The following is a 25,824-nucleotide window of genomic DNA, read 5'->3' as shown; positions in this document are numbered from 1 at the left end:
GTGCCCAAGACACCCCCAGTAGCCGACCTGGGCCAGGCCTATGTATGTGGGAGCGTGGGCTGCGGTGGATGAGACACCAGGGTGCCGGTGTCTTCGCATCTCTCCTTCCTTTTGGCCAAAAAATGAAAAATAAAGACAATGAGTGACACCCACCCTCCCCCCTTTTCCCCTTTGTTTTCATCAGGCTTGGGGAAGACGCACTCAGTCCACCCTCCTTGTGAGAATCTGATTTTCATCGTCCAACTTCCCAGAAAGGTCTAGACTGTCATCTGACCTTGAGGAAATCGAGTCTGGAGGGATAAGATAATAGTAGCTCGAGAAGTGGCAGGACAGGTCCCTCGGAACAAAAAGCCCTCACACATGCAGAAACCGTGGAGGCGCTGCTCCGTGGGGAACCGGGCACGAGGGGTCCGCAGGGGCAGCACCTGGCCAGGCCACTCAGCAGGCTGTGCCTGTCCTCTTGAAGGCTGTCCCCGCGGCTCCATGTGCCTCCGGGAACAGCTGGCATGTGTCAGTGCTGCTGTCCTCAGCGGGGCCCTCCTGGCCGTCAGCTGCCCCGTGGCCTTCCCACCTTGGGGAGCCCTTCACCCTCCTGCAGCACCACGTCCATATCAAGAGTCAATAGTCCCCACCATTTCCTGCTGCTCTGTGTCCGGGCAGCGGCCCATGACAAAGTCCCAGCCTCAGGGGACGGTGCTAGGAACGCCCTGATAGTGGTGACCGTGGCGACACAGCAGCCACGTGAGTGGGCACAGGCTTGGTTTACGACACCTTGGGACGCTGCCCACACATTATCTGCACCAAAGATGTCCTCAGAGAAAATAGCCTCGCTGGAATTTTCACACGAAGGGGTAAAAGGTCAACGAGACCTACACCTGCTCCCCCACAGAGAACCCGTTCGTAAAATCCTTGGAGCCTTTCGAGGGCCCCTCGCGGCCCCCCAGCCCCACCCCAGAGTGAAGCATCTTTGTATCTTTGGTGGATTTTACAACGAGTGTGACCACCCTGGTCAATCTCCGAGCCTCCAGGCAACCACCAGGTCAAGACTAACTTTCCACGTCCTTGAAGCGGAAAGCTCTGAGGAACAACGCCTTTCTGGTCTGTGAAGCCTCCGGGGCCACAGGTCCTGTGGAAGCGGAGGCACCAGGTACACGGGGCCCGGTGGCCCGTCACACCCTGAGCGGAGCCGGGGGTCCGTCCGTGGTGCCGGCGCGGGGATCTGTGTGGCTCTGATGTGGACCCTTTCTTCCTCCTGCTGTTGCAGCTGCGGTTCCGCGAGCCATTTTGCTCAACGGGGTCTCCGTGACCGGGCCACCAGCTTCCTGCAGCAATCACGCCCTGTGTGCCATCGGATCGGTACCACCAGCTGGATCCGTGGGGCTCTACGCAGCCCAGGCTGGGCGGCCCCCCGCCCTTCCTCTCCTGAGGTCCTCTCCTGGCCCCAGCCCCGTCCCCAGCCCTCCCCAAACCCCAGGTGCCCATCTCATGTCGTCCAGGCGCCCCACCGCCCCCACTGCTTCTCCCTGGACCCTCAGCCTTTCTCACACTTATTCCGACTTCACCTGAAGACCGATCGATAGAAATAGAAATCAGATAGAAATCCAATCTGAGGGACTTCTCAGATCTGCAAATCTATGTCTTTTGCCAGATGGGCGACATTTGGGGCCATTCTCTTTTCAGATTTTCCCCACCCCCTCCTCTGTCTCCTGGCCTTCCAGGCCTCCATTTACACATGTATTGGACCTTCCGACACTGTCCCACTGGTGGCTGATGCTCTGTTCACGTTTTTATCTTTCTCATCTTTGTTCTTTATGCTGGACAATGTCCACTCATCTAACTTCGAGTTCACTGTCTCTCCTCTCTCTGTCTGCTGTCAGGTCTGTCTATTGAATCTCTTATTTCAGATATTGAATTCTTCGATTCTGGAACTTCCATTTGGTTCTTTTAGGTTTCTTTTATGTCAGGGGTCAGCAGACTATGTCCCGTGGGCTGGCCACCTGTTTTTGTAAATCAAGTTTTCTTGGAGCACAGCTGTTCGTGGGTGTATGGCTGTTTTTGTGATGCAGCGGCCAAGCTGACTAACTGCCGAACAGACCATAGAACCTACACGCCTAAGCAATTTGCTATCTGGCTCTTATTGAAAACAAATCGCCAACTCCTTTTCTCTACTGAGATTTACTAGTTTTTTATTCATTACGAGTATATCTTCCTTTACACCCTTAAGCATAGTTACAGTAGTTTTTTTTAAACCCTTGTCTGCTAATTCCAATGCCTGGATCACTTTGAGATCCCCGGTGATGTCTGGGTCCCATTCTCCTGTGTCTTCATGTGTCTGGTAATTTGGGATTGTTTCCAGGACTATAGCTCATACGTTGTAGAGACTCTGTATTCCGCTGTGCTCCTCTGGAGAGCCTTGATTTCTGTGGTGGTGGTTGGTGCTGTGCTGTCATTTGACCAGGAATGGACTGAGACTCCAAAGAGGTCTCCCTGTGGTGACAGGAAGTTGGTACCTGCCTCTCTCGTGTGTAATTCAAGGATCAGCCAGGAATTTGGGAAGAGTTCACACATAGAATGTTGGCCTCTCGCTGCCCAGCTGCCGTGGTCACCGTCATCTCTGCCCTCCGCTTTCTCAGCCCAGTAAGGCTACAGTTTTAACTGCTCTGGACAACCCCAGCTGGGATCTGCTCTCTGGAAAAAGCCATAAAAAACAGGGAAGTCAGGAAAACGAAAACAAAAAAGAAAACAGGGAACTCGCCCATTGCCGCCCTTTCCCTCAAGGTTTGGAGCCCGCCAGCGTCTGCCTTCTCTCCGTCTCTCCTCAGTGCCTAAGTTGCCATTTGACACGTTTCTTCCAGAGTTCATGGTTGTTCCCTAGGGACAGTGGGTACAATGGTGCTACCCCACCAGTGCCCGGCCCCGAAGGTATAATTGTCACAGATCCTGCTCCCAAACTTTTATTTAGTTTAGAGCCAGTCATGAAACCATAAGAAAGCAAAGCTTAAGCATGGCATCCTTTAATGTGGACTACCACAGGAGCGGCCTGGCCCAGGAGGGCTGAGAAGGAGGGAGTTGCTCGGGGAGAAGGACGCTGCTGTGAACGTCGTCCTGGTGCTCGCTGGGCTCCAGCTCCAGCTCCTGTCCCCGCACGCCTTCAGCTCGGACATGCACGCTTGGGCTCAGTGCTTGAAGCCGGCTGGGGCTCAGCCTTCCTTCTGTCCTCACTTCTGTTCACGATGGCTCCAAATGAAAGAATCTGATGCTTTCCTAGGAAGCTATTAACAATTTTCGTTTTTTAATTTAAAAATTGACAAAGGTTGCTTGGGTTTTGTAGGCACGCAATGTCTAAAGTGTCTCATGGCTTGTGAGCAGAAGGGCCAATCCTGAAAGGCCTCCTTTGCTCTTGAAGCTCTACTCAGGGTCCCGGAAACAGACCCTCCCTGGGGAGAGGCCAGGCCTGTCTGACAACAACTCTGAGCACTCATCTGGAACATCCTTGCAGGCAGGAGCCGTGGGGTCAGCTAGGTAATATTTGAGGACACTATAAATATCTTCAGCTCCTGCCCTGGGCTTGGCAGCTGACACATTTGCTGTAACTAACTCATACCTTGGTGCCTCTTGAGGTAGCATGGAGGTCAGAGAGAGGGGGTCTGTTCCTCTCCCCGTGGGTGGCGGGGAGGGGCTCAGAGCCAGTCCCGTCCTAGGAAAGCGCGGGAGGAACCTCACGCTCGTCTGTGGAGTCCGTGCTGGGGAAGTCACGTGCGGGTGTGTGTGTGTGTGTGTGTGTGTGTCTGTGTGTGCCCACCTGTGTCTCTGAGCACCTGTGTGTGGACCCGAGTGTGTGATATTTCAGGCCCGCCCCCTACACGCCTGCCCCCCAGGTGAAGTGGGTCCCCTGTGTACTCCCAGTGCTTCTCATTCTCTCTGGGAATGTTTCCACTGCTTGGTCTGGTTATTTTGTCAGGCAGCGTTTCATTGACCAAGGCTCGTGCGCGTTAAAGTAAAACCAAAGGATTTACTGTGCTGTTGCATTTGCGTGGACTCAGCTGAATCTTGCTGAGAGATCCTTGGAGGCTGTGGCCACATAGGGCCTGACCCCAGGTCCTGGGTACCCAGCTGCATCCCGAGGGGGCGTGACGCACGTCAGCGATGACCTTCCCGGGGGCCTCGGCACCCACTCTGTCCAGGGCCTGCTCCAGAAATGGCTGGCTGGCAGGCGGGCGCCTCCTGACCTTTAACATCAGTCAGAGGGTTTGTAATTAGAATGAAAAGTGTGTGTCCCCTGTGGTTACCACCCTGCAGCCAGGCCGTTCGTGCTTAATTAGCTGTAACTCTCCCGGCCTCGGCAATCAGTTACCTGTGGGTTTGGGAGTCGCTTCATTAACGTTCCCTTGTCGGAAGGGACCGGCCCCGGCAGGGGAGCTCCGGACCCGGCCTCACTCAGCTCCCCGTAGTCTGTGCATCTTGGTGCACTTTGATTTTGTCCTCTACTGTCCTTGTCACTCTGTCTTGTCAGTCCTAGGAGTACGCACCACGTGCCCTGCCTGCATCAGCAGCTCAAATATTTGCCGAGCTGGGGTTTACGCCGCTAAGCTGCTGCTTCTCCAGTGTTCGAGGCATGTGGGGAGCCGCTGTCTTTCCGCAAAGCTTTTCTGCCCGTGGCCGGGCCCGGGGTCAGCACAGCATGGCTGGTGCACATACTGAATCGCTGTCTGCCCTCTCCCTCGGCAGGGCACATGGGAAAGCCAGCTCTGTGGGCTCCTCAAAGGCTCAGACGTTCCCTGCCTGTCCAGCCTATGAGGTTTGGCTTTTCCCCAGAAAATGCCGTGGGATTCTGAGGCGGAAGTTTGCACCACCTAATCGTTTCCCAAGGTCACAGCCACCCTGTGGGCACATGGCCTTAGGACGCAGGGCCTTTCTCCATGGTCATGGCTCAGGCTCTGGGCCAGGCCAGATGTGGAGGCCCCGAGCTGTGGGTCCTGAGGAGGTCGTCGGGTCACTGCTCAGATTTGCCTTTGCTGGATCCTTCTCTAACGAGGTGTAGCAAACAAGGGTTGAGAGGGAATCGGGTCTTTCCACCTGCCAGTGGAGTCTCGGTGGCCAAGCCCACTTGGGCACGCCGGGTGCTGGGTTTTCTGGTGGCCGTGGTGAGGCATGTGCCTCTCAGTTCCTGCTCCCCCTCCCTCTCTCCCTCCCCACTTCCCAGAGGCCCAGCCCCCCCTCCCCCTGTGGGGTTGCAGCAGAGGCCATGGCTGTGCCTTGAGCGTCCACCCTAGAGTCAGGGATTTTTCACAGGGACCTGGTGCGGGAAGGAGGGGTCTGCCTGCGGTGACTCAGCCTGACTGGGAGCCACATCCCTGACTGCGTCCCTGCAGTTCGGGCCAGTGACCACAGGGCATTTCCCCCACAGGAACTCAGCTTACTGGCTCCTAAAATGCCCATTATATGCTTAATAGCTGAACCACCAGCAAATTGCCACTTAAGAGTCAATCAAGTCTTCCGTTTAATTAGCTCATTACAGTGCAGCTGCCTTCTGGAAGGGGTCACAGGCCTGGGGAGAGCCCGCCTGCAGGGCTGGCCTCTCTCACCAAGAATTCCCATCAACCAGAGGCCTCTGCTGGTTGAAACTGTCACCCTCCCTCGTGCCTGGGCTGGGTGGCCGGAAGTGCAGAAGCCCAGAAGGCCCGGCCCCGGCTGCCAACAGGATGCCAGCTGAGAGCACGGAACGAGGGTCCCAGGAGGGCGCCCAGACCACAGGACAAGGACAGCAACATCCCGCCCCAAACTCTAGCTCACGTGAGCCCATATGAGGCAGAAGCCGGAATCAGAAAGTTGCCCTGCGCCGTGAGTGCGTATAAAGCGAGGTCAGGCACGACTAGGGCGAAGAAGCAGCTGGCGGCCATACGATGTTGTAGGAAAGAGAAGGGGGAGGACACCTGGGGTAAAATGTGACCCAAGAAATGGAAGGGAAGTCCCCACAGAGCTCAACCTCCCAGAAAAGGGCCAACACAATCTCAGTAAGACGGGCACTCCAGCGAGGACGGCAAAACGGGGAAATCGTAAAGAGGATTTTCATGGGTCAACACCCATTGTTAGACCTGAGAGATCATTGACCAAGGGTAGGAGACCTTAGAGCGAGAGGCTGGTGGAACCAGAAGGTCTGAGAGGTTTCCACAGACTCGGGGGGAGAGGGGAGGGGACACGGACAGCAGGGAGGTGGTGCCTGGGGTGGACAGAGTGGCACGGTCCAGGGGCGGCGGAAGCCCGGATGGGGGGCTTCACTGGCCGGGCAGCTGCTGCCACCTGGAACACATCCTAGGAATTCTTCTAACCTTTTCTCTGAGTCTTAAAATAGAACAAACACAGCAGAAGGAGAAAAGGGCCCTGGGAGGTCTGTGAGCCTGCCTCACTCAGAGTACAGGCCTCTGCACCCTAAGGTCTTCGCAAGGGTGATGGGCCACGGGGCCCAGGCAGCCGGCTGTCAGCAGGGGGACCTCCGGGGCCCCCGAGTCCCACCAGGGCAGGTTAAAAGGCAGCCGCACTTCAGGCTCCAGCACCTTGAGACAAGCTGGGTGAGGGTGGGCAAGACGCAGCATGGAAGGATGAGGGGACCGGCCACGCGGGGCCTGGGATGAGGGTGCCCTGGGCTCAGGAGCTGCCCCCTGCAGCCCGACTATCATGGGAGTCTCTGTCTGCCCCAGACCCACCCCTCAAAGGCAAAGAGACCCTGAGGAGGGTGTCCCAGGGGCCAGGTCCCGAGGGGACAGCAGTCGACAGTGGACTGGCAGGGCCTCCTGGCCACATGAGTGGGGCCGGAGGGAAGCGTCCACAGACGCAGACGTGGAGCCTCACTTCCCAGGCCCGTGTCTGTCCTGTGGGCTGGGACAGCCCCTCCTAGGAGGCCGGCCTGTCCACAGAGCCACCAGGCAGCCCCCCCTCCCAGGCGTGAACAGGGAGAGCTGCTTCCGGTCTCCGTCAGCCCCAGAGCCTGCTGCGTTTCCAGAATGAAATCTGCCCGTGTGGGAGGGGCCCGCGGTGGCCCTGGACCAGAGGCTTCGCTCGGAGGGGTCCCGGCGCCCCTGACGGCCCCCTCCCCCGCAGGCTTCCACCTGTCACACAAGGTCACCAGCGTCGTCCCCGAGAGTGCACTGCTCATCGTGCTGGGCCTGGTGCTGGGCGGCATCGTCTGGGCGGCCGACCACATCGCCTCCTTCACACTCACCCCCACTGTCTTCTTCTTCTACCTGCTGCCCCCCATCGTGCTGGACGCCGGCTACTTCATGCCCAACCGGCTCTTCTTTGGCAACCTGGGCACCATCCTCCTGTACGCCGTCGTGGGCACCGTGTGGAATGCGGCCACCACCGGGCTGTCCCTCTACGGCGTCTTCCTCAGCGGCCTGATGGGTGAGTGGGCGTGCCGTCTGCAGGGGGGTCCTTGGGGTGGGGTCCCCGGTGCGGGGTCCTTGGGCTGGGCTCTGCGGGAGCAGGCTCTGGGCACTCCCCTTAACAACGCTCGGTACAGAACACAGACGCAAAAAGGGGACGAGTGGTTGGGGTGACAGATGTCACCGGTGGGTCCACTTAACCCGCTTGGCATGTTTACAGTAAGGTTTGATGAATGAACAAGAGCCTGTCCAGGCAACCCCAGGCTGAGGTTCGCGTCCTGCCCGGGAATGACGTCCTGTCCAACCAGGCTGGCGGGTGGGTGGGGTGGGTGAGTCGGCCAAGCTGCTGTCCCTCCCCCTCAGCAAGAAGGTGGGGGGTGGGCCTCACTCCCCTGCCAGCAAGCCTCCAGGGAGAGGGAGGAGAAGGCCCCTTGGGCAGAGGCCAGTTGTGGAGCCTGGTAGACACCCACCTGAGCAGCGGCGGCCCGGGCGCCCCCACCCAACCTGCAAGAAAAGCCGCGCCAGCTTCTGCACAGTCACCGGTGCCCCTCCTGCTCCTGCCAGTGTCTCCTGCAGTTTGGGTTACTTAATTCAGCCCTGGCGTACGGCCGAGGTGCGCCCCACCCACCTGGGAGCTGGCCATTATCTACCTGGGAAACTGGAACAGGTGAGGCCAGGGGCTCAGCTGAGGCCTTGTGCAGATGTGCACGCAGCCCTCGACGCTGCCCGTTCCGGGGCTGCCGTGGCTGGCCGCTTGCATCGTGGGTCTACGGGGTTAGCTTCCGGCACTGGGGGCGACCGATGAGAAGTGGGTGCTGGCACCACAGGCCCCAAACACCACCACCTGCCGAACCAGACTCCCAGGGACGGGCCCGGACCGGTGGTTTCCGTCCGGCTGAAGGAACAGCCTTGCACAGCATTCTTTGTGTGGATCAAGGCCTCAAAACCTTGATGACAAAGGACATGCATTGAGAAAGAGAGGCCAAAGGTCCCCTGACGGGAATAGTCACCTCACCTGTCCCATTTGTCACCTTGGGACTTTGTCCTCACCCCATGGGGAGCACGTATGCTTCCTGGAGCCCCCACTGCCATCTGGCACCGCCTCCAGGCTCAGCCCAGAGAAACCCCCTAAGGTTGACATGGGGCCAAACACGTCTGGCCGGGCCTTGGAGGTGAGTAAGCCCCGGGTACATTTACTGGTGATGCCTCTAGGTGGTTGGGTACATCTAGGATGGCAGGGCCATCTCTAGCCACTGGACACAGGGGAGAGTCTCAGGGTTTAGAGCAGGAGTCCCTAAGGGGACCTGTGTTCGGTCCTCAGGATGCAGCTGGTCAAGGCTAGGCATCAGCCAAAATCACAGATCAGAACAGCACCCAGGGGCCAATGAGCCTATTCTGTCCCTAGACGCCCGGAGCAAGGCATCTGAGGAGTTGGGGAGGCAGGGACCAATCGGTCTCTGTAGTCCAATGGCCGGGGGCACCTCTCTGAGGAAAAGTCACCCTAGGCCAGGCCATAGGTAGGGCTGGCAGTGGGTATCTTGGATGGGTGTCTGGACGGGCCAGCCGGCGCTAGGCCCAGCAGAGGCTCCAGGCAGTCAGAGAGGGCCAGTGGGTGGTAGACTGTTGCCCCAGGGAGGAGAGCAGGCTGGCCCCGGGACACTTCCTGCTTGGAGTGGCTGGCTTCCAGAATGTACCACCGGGTCTGTCTGGGCCCTTAGACAGTGAGAGACCCACGAGCCAGGAGGCGTTTAAAGACGGGACGCCCCAAAATGTGGAATGTGCGTGTGGAGTCCCGTGTCTGAAGCCAGGAGGGACTGTGTTCTCACCTCTGCCTCACCAACAGTGCCTGGAGGTAGAAAAGCAAACCCTACGATTCCCATTTCAAAAGGCACATTTTAAACTCTTTGGAAGCCGGTTCTAACACCTGCCACTTCTTCAGGACACAGACTCTGGAGCCAGGCTGCCTGCCGGGTTTTCAGAGCTCACGGGGAGCTCCCTCCAGGGCCACGTCTCTCCGAGGAGACAACCTTCCAGGGGGCCCTGCGTCGCCCTGAGGGAGAGCTGGGCTTCTGCGGAAGCCCTGTCCTAGACCTGGAGAGGGCCCAAGTGCCTGGAGGGATAGCGGTCCAGCCCACACGTGGCCTCTGTGTCTCCCCACCCATGTGGGCCTCCCCCATACCCTCCAGGCCTGAGGTCTGGTTCGGTGCATTCAGGCCGGGAAGGCGGCTCAGTGCCAGGAAGGCTCCCGGACAAGGCCTTCCTTGGAGCAGCCCAGCTGACACAGGTGTGAGTCCTGGACAGAGCCGGGATGAGACAACCATCCTCGGGTCCCAGAGGTTGTGTGTCCAGTGCGGACTGCCGTGCGGCTATGAGTGCAGCCTGGTGCCGCTTTGGAGACTGAGATGTTGGAATGTTGGAAAGTGCATCTCAGCACGACCCTCACCCCCAAGGGCACCAGGAACCCACTGGGCCATTTCAAGAAGCAGAGCTGAGCTCACTCTGAGGACCTGCTCCTCCAAGGTCCCTTCCTACCCCTCCCCCTGCCCCCGCCCCACTCTGAGCCCTCGTCTCCCTTCTTGTCCCTCAAACCTCCCTGGTGGCCCCTCCTACTGGAGTCCCCCAGGATTTCCCCGGGCCAGTTGTGGCCCCCAGGACCCTGTGAGGCCTGCCCCTCCCCTGCCCCCTTCCATCACTTCCCCCCAGGCTGGGTCCTGGTGGCTCTCATCTGGGCGGAGACATCACTTTCCAGGGAAGCCTTTCTCCCATGCCTGTTGAGCCCCTGACCCCCCTTTTCAGCCCTAACCCTGGACCCCAGACGGCCCAGGGCAGGGGTCTGATCCCATGCCGTGCATGGCCGAGCCCCCCAGGTCCTTCATCTGCTCACAGCAGCCTCCCGGTGGGCCCCCCAGGAGGGAGTAAGCAGGCCCCAGGGTGGATGAAGGGAAGAACGAGGGGCAGTCAGTCCCCAATGGGGGTGAGACCAGCCTTTCCTGAAGGCTGTGGGAGCCCATGGGAGGCAGGCAGGCAGCTCTGACCCAGGTTCCACAACCAGCCAGCCCCAGGCCCAAGAGGGAGTCCCATCTGAGAGGCTTCTAAGCCGGCAGTCAGCAGGACGGAAGCCTGAAGAAGCCCCTGAGGAGGCCAGGGGAGTCAGTGTGCGGGGCTCAGAGGTCCTCGCCCACCCGGGCCCCGAAGGGCTCTCCTTGACGGCCCTGCCTGTCCTGCAGGAGACCTGAAGGTCGGGCTGCTCGATTTCCTCCTGTTCGGGAGCCTGATAGCCGCCGTGGATCCGGTGGCCGTCCTGGCTGTGTTCGAGGAGGTGCACGTCAACGAGGTCCTATTCATTATCGTCTTTGGGGAGTCACTGCTGAACGACGCCGTCACTGTGGTGAGCGGGTGCTGGGCAGCCCCAGGGCCTCGGTGCTGTGGGCGGAGAAATCAGCCTAGAGGAGGTGCCGCGAGAAGCCTGAGAGTGGGTGTGGGGGGTGCTCTCCCTCTGCCCCCCGCCCCCCGCCGCTCTGACTGGAGGAGGTTTCCCCCGCACCCATCGCATGCTGTCCCCTCTCTCACTTCCTCCCAACTCCGAATGACTGCCTGTTCAATCGGGTCTTCGAACGCTCTTCTCCCGTCTCGATAACACCTCACTGCCAACCCCACCAGCAGTTGCCAGAGCAGGACGCCTCTAACTCCGGGCCCGGAGTCGATGCCCCCGGCCCTGATTTCCCTAAGGGAGCCACTAAAGAGACAAACAGTGAGATCTCGCCAGAACCTAGGAGGGAAGACGATCGAGCACTGACCGCACCCATGAAGCGCCTCGGTCTCCAGGAGGGAGGCAGAGCCCGGGAGCTCGGCGGGGCCGGGGTGGGTGGGCGGGGGCGGGAGGACTCTCGGTTAGGGTGTGAAGCCACAACAGCTCCGTAAAGTGAACAGAAGGTTCATGAAATGTGGGAGCACTGTCTCAGCATCACGGTGGCCAGCACGGAGTTGTCGAAACCCAGCCCGAAACTGGGCCGCTACCTCTGTGCGAGTGCGTTACAGGTAAGGTGGAGGCACGCACAGAGCGCCTTCCCTGCACAGGTCAGCCGCGTGCTGCATCTCCGAGCTCCTGCTCTGGGCCAGCCCCACCAGCCTGTCGCCTCTCCCCAAGGGCTTTGCAGACACAGCAGGACGTGAAGGTCCCTCTTGCTCTAAAAGTACCTGTGGCCTAAGAAATTCTCCCTCTTCGTGTTCCTTCAGGGTTCAGGAGAGTGACAGACCCTAAGCTTGTGCTGCACCAGATTTCTTCTGTAGCAGATAAGATGTTCTCGGGGGAATTTGAGACTTAATTTCAAACTTAATCAGAAATATAAGACACAGCTCCTTCGAGGCTGGGCTGCTCTATGCCGTGGCTCCGTTTCTCTGGAGAAGCTCTAACTCATGCCTGAGCCACGGAGCTCTCCGCTTACAGCTGGCTTGAGCCTCGTCTCCCCTCCCACCTGCGTTTCCGTGGAGACACCCAGGCTGTGGTCCAGCCCCCAGCACCCTTGGTGGCTGTGTGCCCACACTCTGCCCAACACCCGAGTGTCATCAGGCCTGTTGTGCGCCTCCTGTGGTAGAAACAGCTCCACACCCCGCCTGTTGGGGTCCTCTGTCCCCTTGAGCAGACCCGGAGAGTTCAGGCTTGGGGCTCAGAGACCAGCTGTTTCCCCAGGAACCTGCGTCCTGCCCTCGGCCCCTGGGTGTGGAGGGCTCAGCATAGGACACACAGCACAGCCTCCACAGCTGTGGCCTGGCATGCCCTTCCTGAGCCTTTCATCTGCAGCATCTTGGTGGAATGAGGTTTAAACGTCAACATGCAAAGACACCAAGGGGTGTGATCCTATAATCGGGAGTTAATGCAACAGCAGAGTCGCTAAAAATGAAACTCTGGCTTCATCTTGGAACATGAAACACAATTAAACGTAGCGGGTTAAATTTGTGGTCACCCCTGCTTTGCTGATAGTAGGAAAGGACGACGTTTGCTCGTAAAGGTTCTAGTTCCCTCTAGAATGTTCTTCTGCCTCTCGTATCCCACCCGCTGGCTCGTCTTTGGCCTTCATCTTCTTTTCCGTGATGCTCTGTGATGATTTCCTCCTGGTGATTTTTTGTTTCCTGAACAGGCCACCATGGCCTGCTTGACCCAGACCAAGTCCTCAAGGCCCGAGGCCTGAGATCAGGTGAGCACTGGCCAAGGTCCGGCCCGATGTCATGCTTGCCTCTCTGTCCCCCCAGGTCCTCTACAACGTGTTTGAATCTTTCGTGACGCTGGGTGGTGACAAGGTGACTGGCGTGGATTGCGTGAAAGGCATAGGTGTGTGGCTGGTGGGTCCGCACACCTGGGGAATGTGGGGGCCACGTCTCTTCTCCAGCATGTGGACGTGCTGCTGTCGCTGGTGACCCGCTTCACCAAATCTCCAGGCTTTGACACCAGGCCTGCCCCTGGGACCCACAGCCTGTGTGGGCAAAGTCTCGGTGGCCATCCCTCCTGTCCCCAGCGTGTTTTATGAAAACAATTTTGTTGGGTCCCGCCACCCTGGGGAGGCAAGGGCTGCAGCCCCGTTAGGCCCACCAGAATGTCTGGTTGGAGGACATGGGCCCTGGTGTCCTGGGTGGTTCTGGACAAACGTTCCTCTGGGCAGGGACAATGACAGCCTGGCTGTATCAGGGGTGCAGGGACAACCCTGCCCAAGGCCCCCTTGTCGGGCTTTCTCCATGATGGGGGAGGGGAGCCAGGGCTCCCAGCTCTCCACGTGCCTGGTGGCCTCTCAGGGGGAGAATCGGACGCTTGTTTGCTGAGTTATTGGCGCCTCTGTGGGGGTTACCAGGCAACCCACGATGAAAGGAATGGTCTGGAAGGACAGCCGGTCAGCCGTGCCCACACGCAGGGGCCAGCCACGCCCGGCCACAAAGGGCCTTTCAGGCGGCTCAGCCAGTGTCCTCGGCCCCGCAGTGTCCTTCTTCGTGGTGAGCCTGGGGGGCACGCTTGTGGGGGTCGTCTTCGCCTTCCTGCTGTCGCTGGTGACCCGCTTCACCAAGCACGTGCGCATCATCGAGCCCGGCTTCGTCTTCGTCATCTCCTACCTGTCCTACCTCACCTCCGAGATGCTGTCACTGTCGGCCATCCTGGCGTGAGTCCCCCTCGCTCCCACGGCCCAGAGCGCCAGGGCCACACAGCTTGTGGGCCGCGGGCCGTGCTGGTGTGCAGGGGTAGGGCAGGGCCCACACACAGCACAGCCAAGCAGCTGTGCCTGGGAGGGGGTGGGGGGGGTGACGGGTGGAGGGAGAGGGGCCCCTCCCTCCTGGGGCACAACCTTGTGGGTCTCTTCCCAGCCCCCATCCGCCTGGCCCGCTTCCCTCTAAGGGGTGAGAAGCCACTGTGGGGGTGAAGAATCTGGCCTATTCAGGTTTTAAATAAGGAGTTGGTGTTTTCACAGAATTGTCTGTGAGCTCTGCCTACACCCAGCCCCTTCCGGGTGCTCTGGGTGGGAGGCTGGCTGGCACCCCCATGACCCGAATCTGCCCTGGCACCTCCCCCCAGAGCCAGCCACCGCCCGGCTGAGGACAGACGCTGAGGCAGCCCACTGGGTGGCTCAGGGTTCAGATCTTGGGGCGTCGGGGGCCGGGACCGCGCCCGGTCCTAAGCAGAGCCGAGCACGCCGACCAGTAGGGTGGGCATGTGCCCAGACACAGGCCAGGGTCTCAGCCCCCAGCCTCACTGTGCCCGTCCCGCCTCCAGCATCACCTTCTGCGGCATCTGCTGTCAGAAGTACGTGAAGGCCAACATCTCGGAACAGTCAGCCACCACCGTGCGCTACACCATGAAGATGCTGGCCAGTGGGGCAGAGACCATCATCTTCATGTTCCTGGGCATCTCAGCCGTGAACCCCCGCATCTGGAAGTGGAACACGGCCTTTGTGCTCCTGACACTGGTCTTCATCTCCGTGTACCGGGCCATTGGTGAGGACGCTGGGGGATGGTGGGGACCAGGGAGGGGGGAGGGGGCGGGGGGCGATGACAGGGATGTGGGGGGGGCGGGGGGTGGGGAGATGGGGGCGGGAGCACATGGGGGGCAGGGGGGATGACTGAGGGACGCTGGGCACAGTGGGGGCAGGCGCTGGGGCCCGGCTGTGGAAACCAGGCACGCGGTGTTCGCGCCCAGCCCTCTTGCCCGGTGAGCGGCGGGTCTGGGAGCTGCTGGGGAGCCTCACCACGGCCGGGCCGTGGGTTATCTTCATCGAAACTCCAGGCTTTGTCACGGCTTCGGCACCTTGAGATGGAGTTAGAATAGCTGGGGGTCAGGGTGGAAGGTTCTAGAACCTAGAGGAATCCATCTGGTTTCCTGACGACCCATTGCGGACGCAGTCACCGATGAGCAGATTGAGGCTCATGTGAGGCAGGAGCCCCCCTGCCTGCTCCGGCCCTGGTTGCCCCTCCCTGGTGTGCAGTGCCGGGGCGAGGCCACCACCCACTCTGCCTGAGCTCACCAGGGCCTGAGGGCTCCAGGGAGCGGCTGACAGAGCAGAGCAGGGTCCTGGTCCTGGAGGCAAGAGCACAAGGCCTCGGTGTTGCAGCCCGGTCACAGGGACACCTGCGAATTCCCAGAGCTGCGGGGAGCAGCTTCCAGCCACAAATTCGGGGTGCGGAGTATCCCCAGCGGCAGGTTGGACCTGTGGCCAGGAGAGAGCACTGGTGTGGACAAGAGGGTTTGGGGAGAGTAGGGCTACGGCGTGCAGTTTCCGTGACCCCTTGCCCGGGACAGAACCTGTCACCGTCACTGCCCTCGGAGGGGAGTCCCACATGTTGTGCCCCCAGGGCGGTGGCTGCCACCGGCCTGAGGCCCTCGAGGAGCCTGGAGCTCAGTGCGCTCCCCGCCCGCAGGTGTGGTCCTGCAGACCTGGGTCCTGAACCGGTACCGGATGGTGCAGCTGGAAATCATAGACCAGGTGGTCATGTCCTACGGCGGCCTGCGCGGGGCCGTGGCCTTCGCTCTGGTCGTCCTTCTGGACGAGCAGAAGGTGAAGGAGCGGAACCTCTTCGTCAGCACCACCATCATCGTGGTCTTCTTCACGGTCGTCTTCCAGGTAGGGTGGAGGGCACGCGGCCGCCGCGCCCCCGACCTCTCCACGCCAGCGGGGCGCTCTGTTTCTAGCCTCTCCAGCCTCCGGGCCCTAATTGGTTTTTGTAATTTTAGTAACTAGGAGACGTTTTGTAGGTTTTCATGTGGCCCCACAGGGGACACAGCACGATTTGGCCTGAAAATGTTCTTCCTGTGCTGCCGCTGGTTAACGAAGCCCCAGTTAGGGTTTTATTGACCAGACACGCCCAGGAAGGTGTCCCACTTCTCCTTGCTTTTGGGAAGTCTAAGGAGCTGATTGGGGGACCCTCCGAGCAGGTCAGGTCTGTGGATAAGGGCGGCCCATTTCACCCTGTGTGCCTATGGAGGGGGTGCAAGTACGGGTTCACACACTGGGGGTGCCGTGGGCCAGGGTGGGCCCTGGGCGGGAGCCTGCCCGCCGTCTGGGTCAGTACCTGTCTTCCAGGGCCTGACCATCAAGCCCCTGGTGCAGTGGCTGAAGGTGAAAAGGAGCCAGCACCGGGAGCCCAAACTCAATGAGAAGCTGCATGGCCGGGTAGGGGACTGGGGTGGGGGAGGGGGGGCAGGGGCGAGGCAGGGCAAGGCAGGGGTAGCCCTCCGAGTGATGCCAGCCCAATTCTCTTTCCTGTGAAAGGCTTTCGACCACATCCTCTCTGCCATCGAGGATATATCAGGGCAAATTGGACACAACTATCTCAGAGATAAGTAAGTGGCTTTAGGTGCCCCTGGTTGGACTGAAATGGGGAAATTAGGAGGCACATTCGTCTCTGCCCTCAGTTTTAACTGGAGGACCCACAGGGTAGAAAGGGCGGCTGACATTCCCCATAAACCAACCTCACAAAGCACTGGCTGACTGAAGAACAAGGATACTTGCCAAATTGTCTGAGACCCCCTTCTCCCGGGACTCCTGTTTCCCAGGAACCCCACCCCCTTGACCCCCGACTGCCCTAGGACTCCTCCTCCCCCTGAAACCCCTCTCCCTCTGGGATCCTTCTCCCCCAGGACCCCCTCCTCCTGCAGCGCCCTCCCCTTGGGACTCCCCGCCCCCCCCCCAGACCTCTCCTCCTGGGGCAACCCCTCCCCCTCAATGTCTAGCTCAAGGCCCACTGGACCTCAGCTAGATGTTCCTCTGCAATTCTGGCCTGGCCACATCCTCTTCTGCCCCAGACCACTGGCCAGTATTCTAATTGTGCTGGATTTAAAGCCTCCTTCTGGCCAGCCTGGTTCTCTCTAAGTGTGGGAGCTCAGAGGTTCCTCCTGCTCTAGCCAGTCCCTCTGCAGGTAAAATATGTTCCTCTCACTGTAGCCAGGGCCCCAGGGCCCTGTCCTCAGCCTGCCCTACCCTTTTCAGAGTGTTAGGTAACGGTCAGGTGGAAAACGTTGCAATATTGTATCAAATGAGAGAACAGAATTCAGAATTCTACCTTCTGACAGGAAGAACACTGATGGGGAAATAGAGCCCCTGAGGGTCATTCCTCTTATTTTAAATCTCACCCTCAAGGTTGTTACCGTAAATAAATTTCGGAGGGGAGGGGCGGGAATCTCCCGGGTCTCAGCTCCTGGGAGACCACGTCCATTCCAGGTCTGGGAGTGGGAGAGGGGGCCCGCTGCTTCCTGCCCCCCACATGCTGCCAGGGTCCCACGATCCTCCCAAGTGTTAACATCTGTGTTGATTTGACCCCCCAGGTGGTCCAATTTCGATAGGAAATTCCTTAGCAAAATCCTTATGAGAAGGTCGGCACAGAAGTCACGAGATCGGATTCTGAATGTTTTCCACGAACTCAACTTGAAAGATGCCATTAGCTATGTGGCTGAGGTACCAGAACATTCTGTCTGTTCTCTTTGTTGGAGTTGGGGGCTAAAACAACACGCAGACATGGGATGGGGCCAGCCATGGGGTCTAGGGCAGTGGGCCTGCACCTCACATGCACGTCTGTCTGCACCCCGAGGCCCAGGCAGCCCCGTGCGGGGGTTGACATGTTCATGACGCAAAGCCCTGAGAATGGCTGTGGGAGCTGGGGCACAGAGCCCTCTCCTACAGCTCCCTGCAGGAGGCCTGGTGGGTCTGAGGTCTGAGGCCAGGCAGGGCATTATGGAGTCGTGACTCCCCCCACCCCCACATAGTGCACACAGACATGCACATGCGTGCCTACACCCGCTCATCCACGTACGCGCATGCGCGCAAAGGGGAATGCAGCAAGGAGGTCTTGAGTCCTGTGGGGTCAACATGGGACATGCCTGGTAACAGGCTGTGGCTCTGAGGTGGCCTCCACATCCCCCGGCCCTGCAGGTAAGCAGGACCCTCCTGCACCCACAGAACCCCTGCCTTCCGCAGGCAAATGAGTCCGCTCCCATGTCCCTGAGGCTGATGGGCCAGAGAAAGCTCCCCACCAACTAGTGGCTGGTGGGTGCGTCCAGGGTGTGGGGAAAACGAGCGGGCTCGGGAGCATGTGGGGGGTTAGGGACTAGCCCTGCTGCACGGTGACGCTCTGGATCTTGCTGTTTCTGATGCCACATGCCCTGTGCCAACTCACGGCCACTTGGTCAGTACAGGATGTGTCCAAGTGACTCAGTCATGGCAGGGCTCAGGTCAAATCCCACTCCTCCCGCCCCCCCTCCCCAGTGGCCACATGCCTCCGGGCAGTGCTTCCTGGCTTCTCAGTGCACACGTGTGACCATCTCTTGGCCATTGAGTTGATCACCCAGCTGCCTTTGCCCCATGTGTGTCCGCACACATGGCCCTTAGGCCCCGAGGTCACGGGCGTCTCATCAGCTCAGGCCTACATAGAGCCTGGTGAGCTAGGGGTCCGCATTTTCATCTGGAGGGACGGGGCCACCTTGGCAAACCCCACGGACCTCACACGGAGGGCACAGCCAGAGCCCTGGAAGCACCTGTCCCTTCAGAGCGGAAAGCGAGTCCTCCAGTGGGCTTGTCCACCCCAAATATATAGCCTGACACCCCAGCACAGCCTGGGGTCACCACAAGGCAGAGAGGGGCAGGGACACAGGGAGATGAGGAAAAGGAAGGGCCTCTACACCGCCCACCGGGCTAGTGCCGACCCTGGTCCCCCCGAAATCCCAATCCAGAAGCTCCAGGCACCAGCAGGGACAAGGCCATCATCTGTCTGCACCTCTGACCCTGGGCTGGGGAAGTTAAGAGCACGAACCTCTGCCTGGTGGGACTGCAGAGGCCTTCGTGGCCTAGAGCCTGGTGGGACTGGCAGGAGGGGCTGTCCCTCTCTTCTGGCCAAGTTCTATGTCCCTTGGACACTCCAAGGCCCCCAGCCCCCACGTGGGATGTGCAGGCTGCTGTCAGGGCCCCTGCTGCCCAGCACACTGAGTGCCCCTGGCCCGTGACGTGGGCTCCTCCCTGGTCAGGCCTGGCTCTGCCGGCTCAGGTCACAGCAGGGGTGATGTGTCCTCCTGGGCTGTGCCTCTGAGTCTCCTGCACGGCCACGTCAGATCCTCACTCTGGTGCCCTCACAGCCCCATGCCCTCCCCTAAGGGGCCCTTGCTTTCTCTCTGTGGCCCCCTTGGCACATAGCCCCACACTCCCACCCAAGGAGAGTGGCTGTTTTTGACTTTCATTCATGTAGGGCTCTGCTGTACGTAGTTCTGATCTGATTCAATTCTGGACAGAGGCCTGGGGGTTGCCTTCTGGGGTAACTGAGGGCAGCTGGTTGGGACCCCCAGTGGGGACAAGGGACACATCCCCAGGCCTGTGGGGAGCCGCGGTGTTCCCTGGTGCGCCGTGCCCGCTGAGGGGCTGGGTTCTTCACACTTGCTTCTGTCTTTAGTTTTTCAAGCCACCAGCCACCAACCACTCGGCTCAAGCGAGGCCTTACCTGCGGCCTGAGCTCTCCAGAGGCCGGTGGCTGTCTGGCCTCCGGGCACTCCACGGTGTGGGCTGCACAGTCTGCCTCCTCCCCACAGGGAGAACGCCGTGGGTCCCTGGCCTTCATCCGCTCCCCCAGCACTGACAACATGGTCAACGTGGACTTCAGCACACCGCGGCCCTCAACTGTGGAGGCCTCTGTCTCCTATCTCCTGTACGTGCCCACATCTACACGGGCTTCGTCCAGAAGCCACCCCTCACCTGGGCACCTCCCACCATGACCCTGGAGGCTGCCGTGGGCGGGGATCTCCCCTGACCTGCACTTCCCAGGCTCTCCTAGTCACAGGCAGCAGGGCCCCTCTGGGCACACACTGGCCAGTGGGCATCTTGAGGCAACTGAGAGTGTGAATGGGATGTGCACTGGACCCCAGGGAGGGGCGCAGAGAGGAGCGCAGGGTGTGGACACGGGTGCCACGAGTTTCCCCTGCACAGATACACTTGCAGTAAAGGTTAGTGTCTGCCCTGGTGTGAGACTAAGAGAAGAGGAAGCTGGCAGGGCAGAGGTTTGGGGCTGAAGCCCCATCCCTGGTCGCCCCCACACTGGTCCTGGACTTAGGACCTCCCTCCTGTGCTGGGCTGTGCTGCTTGGCTGGGGCTTCGTCAGCTGCTGTGCAGGTGCTGGGCTGGGCTGCGTTAGGGGGTCAGGGAGCCCCGGGGGAGGGTGGGGAGTCCTCTTGGGGTCTGGCTGAAACCCTGAGGGAGAAGACTCCCAGGACAGGCCTTCCAGGAGGCCGGAGGTGTCCGGGCTCACGGGGGGAGGGGCCGGAGGGGCGGGCGATCACTGTGACCCCCATGTAGGAGGGAGAACGTCAGTGCCGTGTGCCTGGATATGCAGTCCCTGGAGCAGAGAAGGAGGAGCATCCGTGACACAGAGGACATGGCCACTCACCACACGCTGCAGCAGTACCTGTACAAGCCCCGGCAGGAGGTGGGTGTGCCGAGCCCGGGGTGGGGTCCTCACCCTGGCACGGGGTCCTTGTCCTGAGTGCAGAGAACACTCAGGCCCAGACGGCTGGCAGGAGGTGGGGGGGGGGGGGCTCAGCCTGGGCCCTCACGTCCCCAGTTCTGTCTGGCTGGCTTTGCAGGGGGGACCCAGCCATGCAAGGTGTCCCCACTGTGACCGCCCCGGCTGCCCCTCCCCCAGTACAAGCATCTCTACAGTCGGCACGAGCTAACTCCGAACGAAGACGAGAAGCAGGACAAGGAGATCTTCCACAGGACCATGCGGAAGCGCCTGGAATCCTTCAAGTCGGCCAAGCTTGGGATCAATCAGAACAAGAAGGCAGCGAAGCTGTACAAGAGGGAACGTGCCCAGAAGCGGGTGAGGGCGGCAGGCTGTTGGCAGAGGGACCGTGGGCTCACACCAGGGCATCCCCCAGGGACAGGCCTGGGCAGAGACTCTGCACCACTCACCTCTGTAGCCCCCTCACAGAGCAGGAGTGGCCCTGGACGGCTCCAGGTGGCCCTAGCAGGGCCTCGCCCCGGAACGGCTGGGGCAGTCAGGGTCCTGGTGTCGCTGTGCCCACACCTGCTAACAGTTTCCCTTTTGTTTCTCAGAGAAACAGCAGCATTCCCAATGGGAAACTGCCCATGGAGAGCCCCGTGCACAATTTCACCATTAAGGAGAAAGGTACTGGCTGGGGCCACAGCACAGCGCTCACCAGCGGGGACGCAGGGGCGTGTGATGGGGCGGGAGGGACCCTTCCCTGCCCGCAGGGTCCTGCCTGTCCTGCCTCGGGTAAGGAGCTGCTGTTAGGGCCCCAGCCACTCCGCTGGGCAGCGCCCTTCAGGTGGGCTCCACATCCCCTGTCCCAGTCTTCACTCGTGTTGTAGCCACAAGAAGTTAGTGCCCCCCCCCCCGCCCCGAGGAGGCCCCCTTCTCCAGGGTGCTCCGTCCTCCAAAAGGCCAGGCTGGCTGGGGAGGAGGGGCTGGGGCAGAGGGGTGGCACTCACCGCGGCCCCTGCGTAGGAGGGAAGACCTCCTGGTGTGGTTTTTCTTCGTACAGCCCTGTGCTGGCTTGGCCACCCGGGCACTGCCACCCAGCAAGCTACCCAGAGGGGGTGGCTCATGACAACCCTCGGGGCACTCTGCAAGCTGGTCAGGGTGTCAGTCGAGGGCACTAAATGGGGGCGTCTGTGCACCCAGCCCACTTCCCTCATGCTGCCTTCCCTTGCCACCAGATTTGGAACTTTCAGACCCAGAGGAGGCCCCGGACTACGGTGCTGAAATGGGTGGGGGGATCGAGTTCCTGGCAAACGTCACACAGGACACCACGGCGACAGACTCCCCCTCAGGTGAGGGGCAGGCGGGCTGGCCCTCCTCAGGTCCCGGGAGTGAGCATGATCGCTGGTCATTGGATGGGGACTTCTGGGTCCATGTGGGGTGTGAGTGGCAGGCGGGGTTCTCTGCTCCAGAGAAGGGAGCCGGCACTCGCCCTGCCTGCCACGTGTAGAGGGACAGCATGGGACGCAGAGCATAGAACCCGAGACCTTCCAGGTAACCTTCCAGGTGCTGGCTGCAGGACGACCTGGTGTGTGACCCCGGGGTGGCACCCCCCGTCCCTGCTGCCCCGGCTTCACCTGGGGAGCTGACCAGCTGCTGCCCTTTCTCCTAGGGATTGACAACCCCGTGTTCTCCCCGGATGAGGACCTGAGCGCCCTCTCCAGGGTGCCACCCTGGCTGTCGCCAGGGGAGACTGTGGTGCCCTCCCAGAGGGCCCGCGTGCAGATCCCCTGCTCGCCGGGCAACTTCCACCGCCTGGCACCCTTCCGCCTCAGCAGCAAGTCCGTGGACTCCTTTCTGCAGGCCGACGCCCCCGAGGAGCAGCCCCGCACAACCCTCCCTGAGTCCACGCACATGTAACTCCCCCCCGCCACCCCCCTGACGCCTGCTCTTTCCTCAGCTCCTCTCCCTCAGCTGGCCGCCTCTCTTGCTCTGAACCTGAACATCTGCAGACTCTCCAGAAGCTTTCTTCCTCCTTCTAAGCCTCTTTTCCAGCCGCATGTTTCTTAGGAGATCGTCTGAGTCTCAGCTCCTCCAACTGAGATGTCAGGATCCAGAGCTGTTTCAAGATCTCTTTAACCCATGTGCTCAGCTCTTGAATCTAAGTCATGATCTCAGAGGGGCCTAAGCATGGGGGGGGGGGGGGGGGAGGCGGGGCGGGGGTCGTGTGGGAAGGGGAACACACTTTTGTCCCTAAAGGCCCCAGGGCTTTGCTTAAAGCCCATGCGACAGAAGTGAGTGGAGGAGAGCAACAGGCCCCCTTCAGCATCTCAAGAACTCAGGGAAAGGGCACAGGCAGCGGAGGGGCCGGCCACACAGCCGGCGAGCCCACCGACCAGACCAGCAGCTCTCCCGGGAGAGGAGGGCAGAGAAGGTGGGGGGGGGGGGGTGGTGGTGAAGACGGGGCGTGAGGGGGCAAGGCAAGGGTGGTAGGCAGGTGCAGCTAAGTGCAGGTGTTCTGGCTTCCTTGCTGGGTGCTGTCCTCACTCTACTGTCCACAGGGAAGGGGATTCAGCCCCTCTGCAGGGTTCGGGCTCATTCCACATTTCCTTCTGGTGTCTGGTGGACACCTGGGAGGAGGCAGGAAACAGGAGCTGGTACCCGAGGGGCTCTCACTCAGGAGGGCAGGAAAGTCCTGTTTCTGTCTCCTGTGGACACGTGGACAGGGGCGTCTACCAGTCCGGCGGGGGAGCGGCAGTCCACCCCTCACTGTAGAGTGTTCTAGCAAATCCTTGCCTGGTGCAGTATTTGCTTTAGGCATAAGCTGAGATTTCTTCAGGGACGTATGCCACTGGGGACTCCAAGTGAGCTTGTGGGAGAGGCCACGTGGGCAGAGCCCCTGCTTTTTCCTGGCTTCTGCCTCTGAACCTCCTAACCTTCCCCTCTCTCTTCCTTGAGCCCTGCTTGTCCCTGGAGCAGGACACCGGTGTCCGGAGAAGCCACGTGGCTAGGACCACTTCCTGGGCAGGGTAGCTGTGTCTGGGGTGGGCTTTACACTGAGCACCTTCCTGCAGCACAGGCACCTGCCGAGGGGCTGCAGGGTCAGGTCCTCAGCCGACCCTGTCACTGTGGACCGTGCTGGCTACACAGCCAGGGCGTGGCCTGAAAGTGCCCGGAACCTCTCAGGTAGTGGGGGTGGGGGTCGGGCTGGGTCTGTTGGGGACCCTCCTGGCTGCACAGCCATCCTGGAAGATTAGAGGGAAGGTTCCACGGCGTGGGCTGGAGGGTCCCTGTGATTCACGTGCCCGTTGAGGGGACGTGGCAGCCTCCAGGTGTGGGGGCGCCAGCAGTCAACTTGGAGGGTTGGCGATGGCCTCCTACCCGCAGTTTGTGCCGAAGGCCTGACGGTCTGGGATGGGGCGGGGAACCCGCCCAGCGCAGCGTCCCGGTCTCCCCTTCCCACCCCGTGCCCCCGTTCCTCCCCGAGGGCCCCTGCCAGGTGCCCTCTGCGCTCACGCCGTCTCCTCCCGCAGGTGACACGGGCTCCGACGTGCCGCTGACCGGACGCTCGTCCCCTCCCGCCGCCGAGAAGCCCCCGCTCCCCGCGCGGTCCCAGTGGCAGCACGCCCCGAGCCCCGCCCCTCCCGCCGAGGGCCCGCCCACCGAGGGCCCGCCCGCCGAGGCCCCGCCCACCGAGGCCGCGCCCACAGCGCCCCCCGACCGCGAGCCGGGGGCGGGGCCGGAGCGCCGCGGACTGCCGGGCGCGCACGCGCGCTCGGCGGCGGCGCGCCGCGTGCACAGCCGGCGCTCGTTCCAGCGGCCCCGCGCGCGCCGCCGCCCCGCGCTGCTCAAGCTCTCGTCCCTGCCGCCTTCGTGCCACGCGCCGCCGCACGCGCTGGAGCAGGAGGAGACGCCGCTGTGACGGCCCCGCCCTAAGGTCTCCCGCATCCGGAGTCTAGGTGCTGGGATAGGGCCGCCAGCCGGACTCTGTGGGCTAGAATGGGTCCCAGGGGACCAGATGTGCCCCCCGAGGCCTGACCCTGGGAATTCCTCGGAGCCACCTGCAGAGAGGCCCCCGCGGGCTAGAAGTGGACCTGGACCCGGGCAGGGCCTCCTCCAGCTTCTAGGACTGGGCTGGCGCCCTTGCCAGGAGACTCTGTTGTGGGTCCTTGTGCCCACCTGCCCTGGTTGTGAACTGACCTGGCGCTCGCGAGTTATGTTTCCACCCTCACCCCTGAGTCAGGAAGGGCCCTGCGCCCCCAGAAGCCTGCCTCTGTGTTTGAGTTCTTGCCACTTTGTGTCCATTCTCTCATCAGCACTGCCAGGGAAACTGAGACCCAGACAAAGTGGGATTTGCCCATCCTGATGCCAGCCCATGATTCTGGGCCCGGGCAGGGCTCTCACCCCCAGGGAGACCAGGGGCCCTGGTTCCAGGAGCAATTTGCAGGGGTTGGGGATGTGGGCAGCCTAGGCCCTGTGTGATGTCTTAATGTCCACTTACCAGATCTGTGAACTACCTGTCACCTTAGGACTGTAGGTACGATTGCAGAAACATCTTTTGTTTGCTTATCCTTTTTGTGCTGCGACCCGTCTGGCCCTGGCCCAGGTGTCAGTGTGGCAGCCCCTGGGCTCCAGGTGTGGCCCCACCCCCACCCCCACACACCTGGTCTCTGGCCTGACGCCCCCGCTGAGTTACAAGTTGCAGTGGCCACGTGGGCTCGCCCAGCTCCTGCCAAGGAGAACGGGGCCTTCACGGCAGCTTAATGGGACCCAGACCTTCACAGGATCCCTGGGCCTGCCCTGAGGGTGCTGTGGCACAGACCCCCTCCACCCCTTCCAGGGTCTCAGGGACATGGCCTGGGACAGAGTCCCTCCTCCCCCGACCCCCACCGCTGTCCCGTCCTCTGGAGGGAGACCACTGTCTGGCCGTCCTTGGGGGGAGTGGTCGAGAGCGTAGGGTTGAGGAGTCTGCCACAGGGAGCCGGAAGGTGGGGGGGCCTCCTGTGCCCTTGCCTGTTCCTCAGACGGGGTTTTGTATGAGAAAGAGGTGTTTAAGGACCTCAGGGGCCTCAGGACTCTCCTAGAAGCTTTTCTAAAGAGGCCAGGCTCAGCCTGTTCAGGAGAGGAAACTGTGCTGTGCTGTGACCAAGTTCTCATGCTCTAGATTCTCACAACCACCACGGGCCAGGTCTGCCAGCAGTTTGTAGTGTTGCAGTAGTGCACACGGAGTCCCTGATGGAAAGAGTCTGCATATAACCTGCTGTTCATGGCTTTGTGTTGAGAAAAACCAGGAAGAGTCCCCGTAGCATCTCTTCACCGACACAAAGCCCATCGAGATCTGCGTTCCGTAAATCACACACACAGGATGGCGCTTGCTTTCCCTACGCTGTGCGACCACTTTGACCAACCCTGTGAGCACGAAATTCACCCATTATCTGCCCGTCAGTGAGCCCAACGGACTGCTCCCAGCCCAGCCTCACTGCTCAGCCAC

At 60.9% G+C, this 25,824-nt stretch overlaps 1 protein-coding gene across 6 annotated transcripts in view; it reads left to right on the top strand.

Annotated features, from left to right (window-relative positions):
- The window catches only part of SLC9A3 (solute carrier family 9 member A3), a 41,984-nt gene extending 16,977 nt beyond the window's left edge, over positions 1-25,007 (top strand). The window contains exons 2-18 of one of the 6 annotated variants that reach the window (XM_053906832.1): positions 185-858; positions 7,099-7,401; positions 10,610-10,770; positions 12,633-12,711; positions 13,351-13,528; positions 14,137-14,357; positions 15,279-15,481; positions 15,941-16,030; positions 16,130-16,200; positions 17,182-17,311; positions 19,429-19,544; positions 20,189-20,318; positions 20,535-20,711; positions 20,948-21,020; positions 21,572-21,685; positions 22,006-22,249; positions 23,867-23,983. In XM_053906832.1, coding sequence (XP_053762807.1) covers positions 507-858; positions 7,099-7,401; positions 10,610-10,770; positions 12,633-12,711; positions 13,351-13,528; positions 14,137-14,357; positions 15,279-15,481; positions 15,941-16,030; positions 16,130-16,200; positions 17,182-17,311; positions 19,429-19,544; positions 20,189-20,318; positions 20,535-20,711; positions 20,948-21,020; positions 21,572-21,685; positions 22,006-22,249; positions 23,867-23,870 — 2,646 coding nt within the window. In that variant the 5' untranslated portion in view covers positions 185-506 and the 3' untranslated portion in view covers positions 23,871-23,983. Of the gene's footprint in view, positions 1-184; positions 859-7,098; positions 7,402-10,609; positions 10,771-12,632; positions 12,712-13,350; positions 13,529-14,136; positions 14,358-15,278; positions 15,482-15,940; positions 16,031-16,129; positions 16,201-17,181; positions 17,312-19,428; positions 19,545-20,188; positions 20,319-20,534; positions 20,712-20,947; positions 21,021-21,571; positions 21,686-22,005; positions 22,254-23,866 lie in introns of those variants that run through there. The other 5 variants (XM_053906831.1, XM_053906834.1, XM_053906833.1 and 2 more) reach the window with 5 other exon arrangements.
- Positions 25,008-25,824: the final 817 nt, after the last annotated feature.

This window comes from Panthera pardus, unplaced genomic scaffold (genome assembly GCF_024362965.1).
Source record: "Panthera pardus isolate Hobbes unplaced genomic scaffold, ASM2436296v1 HiC_scaffold_2, whole genome shotgun sequence".
Classification (NCBI taxonomy): domain Eukaryota; kingdom Metazoa; phylum Chordata; class Mammalia; order Carnivora; family Felidae; genus Panthera; species Panthera pardus.
Note: the sequence above shows the minus strand (reverse complement) of the source record. Positions and strands in the feature narration are given on the sequence as shown.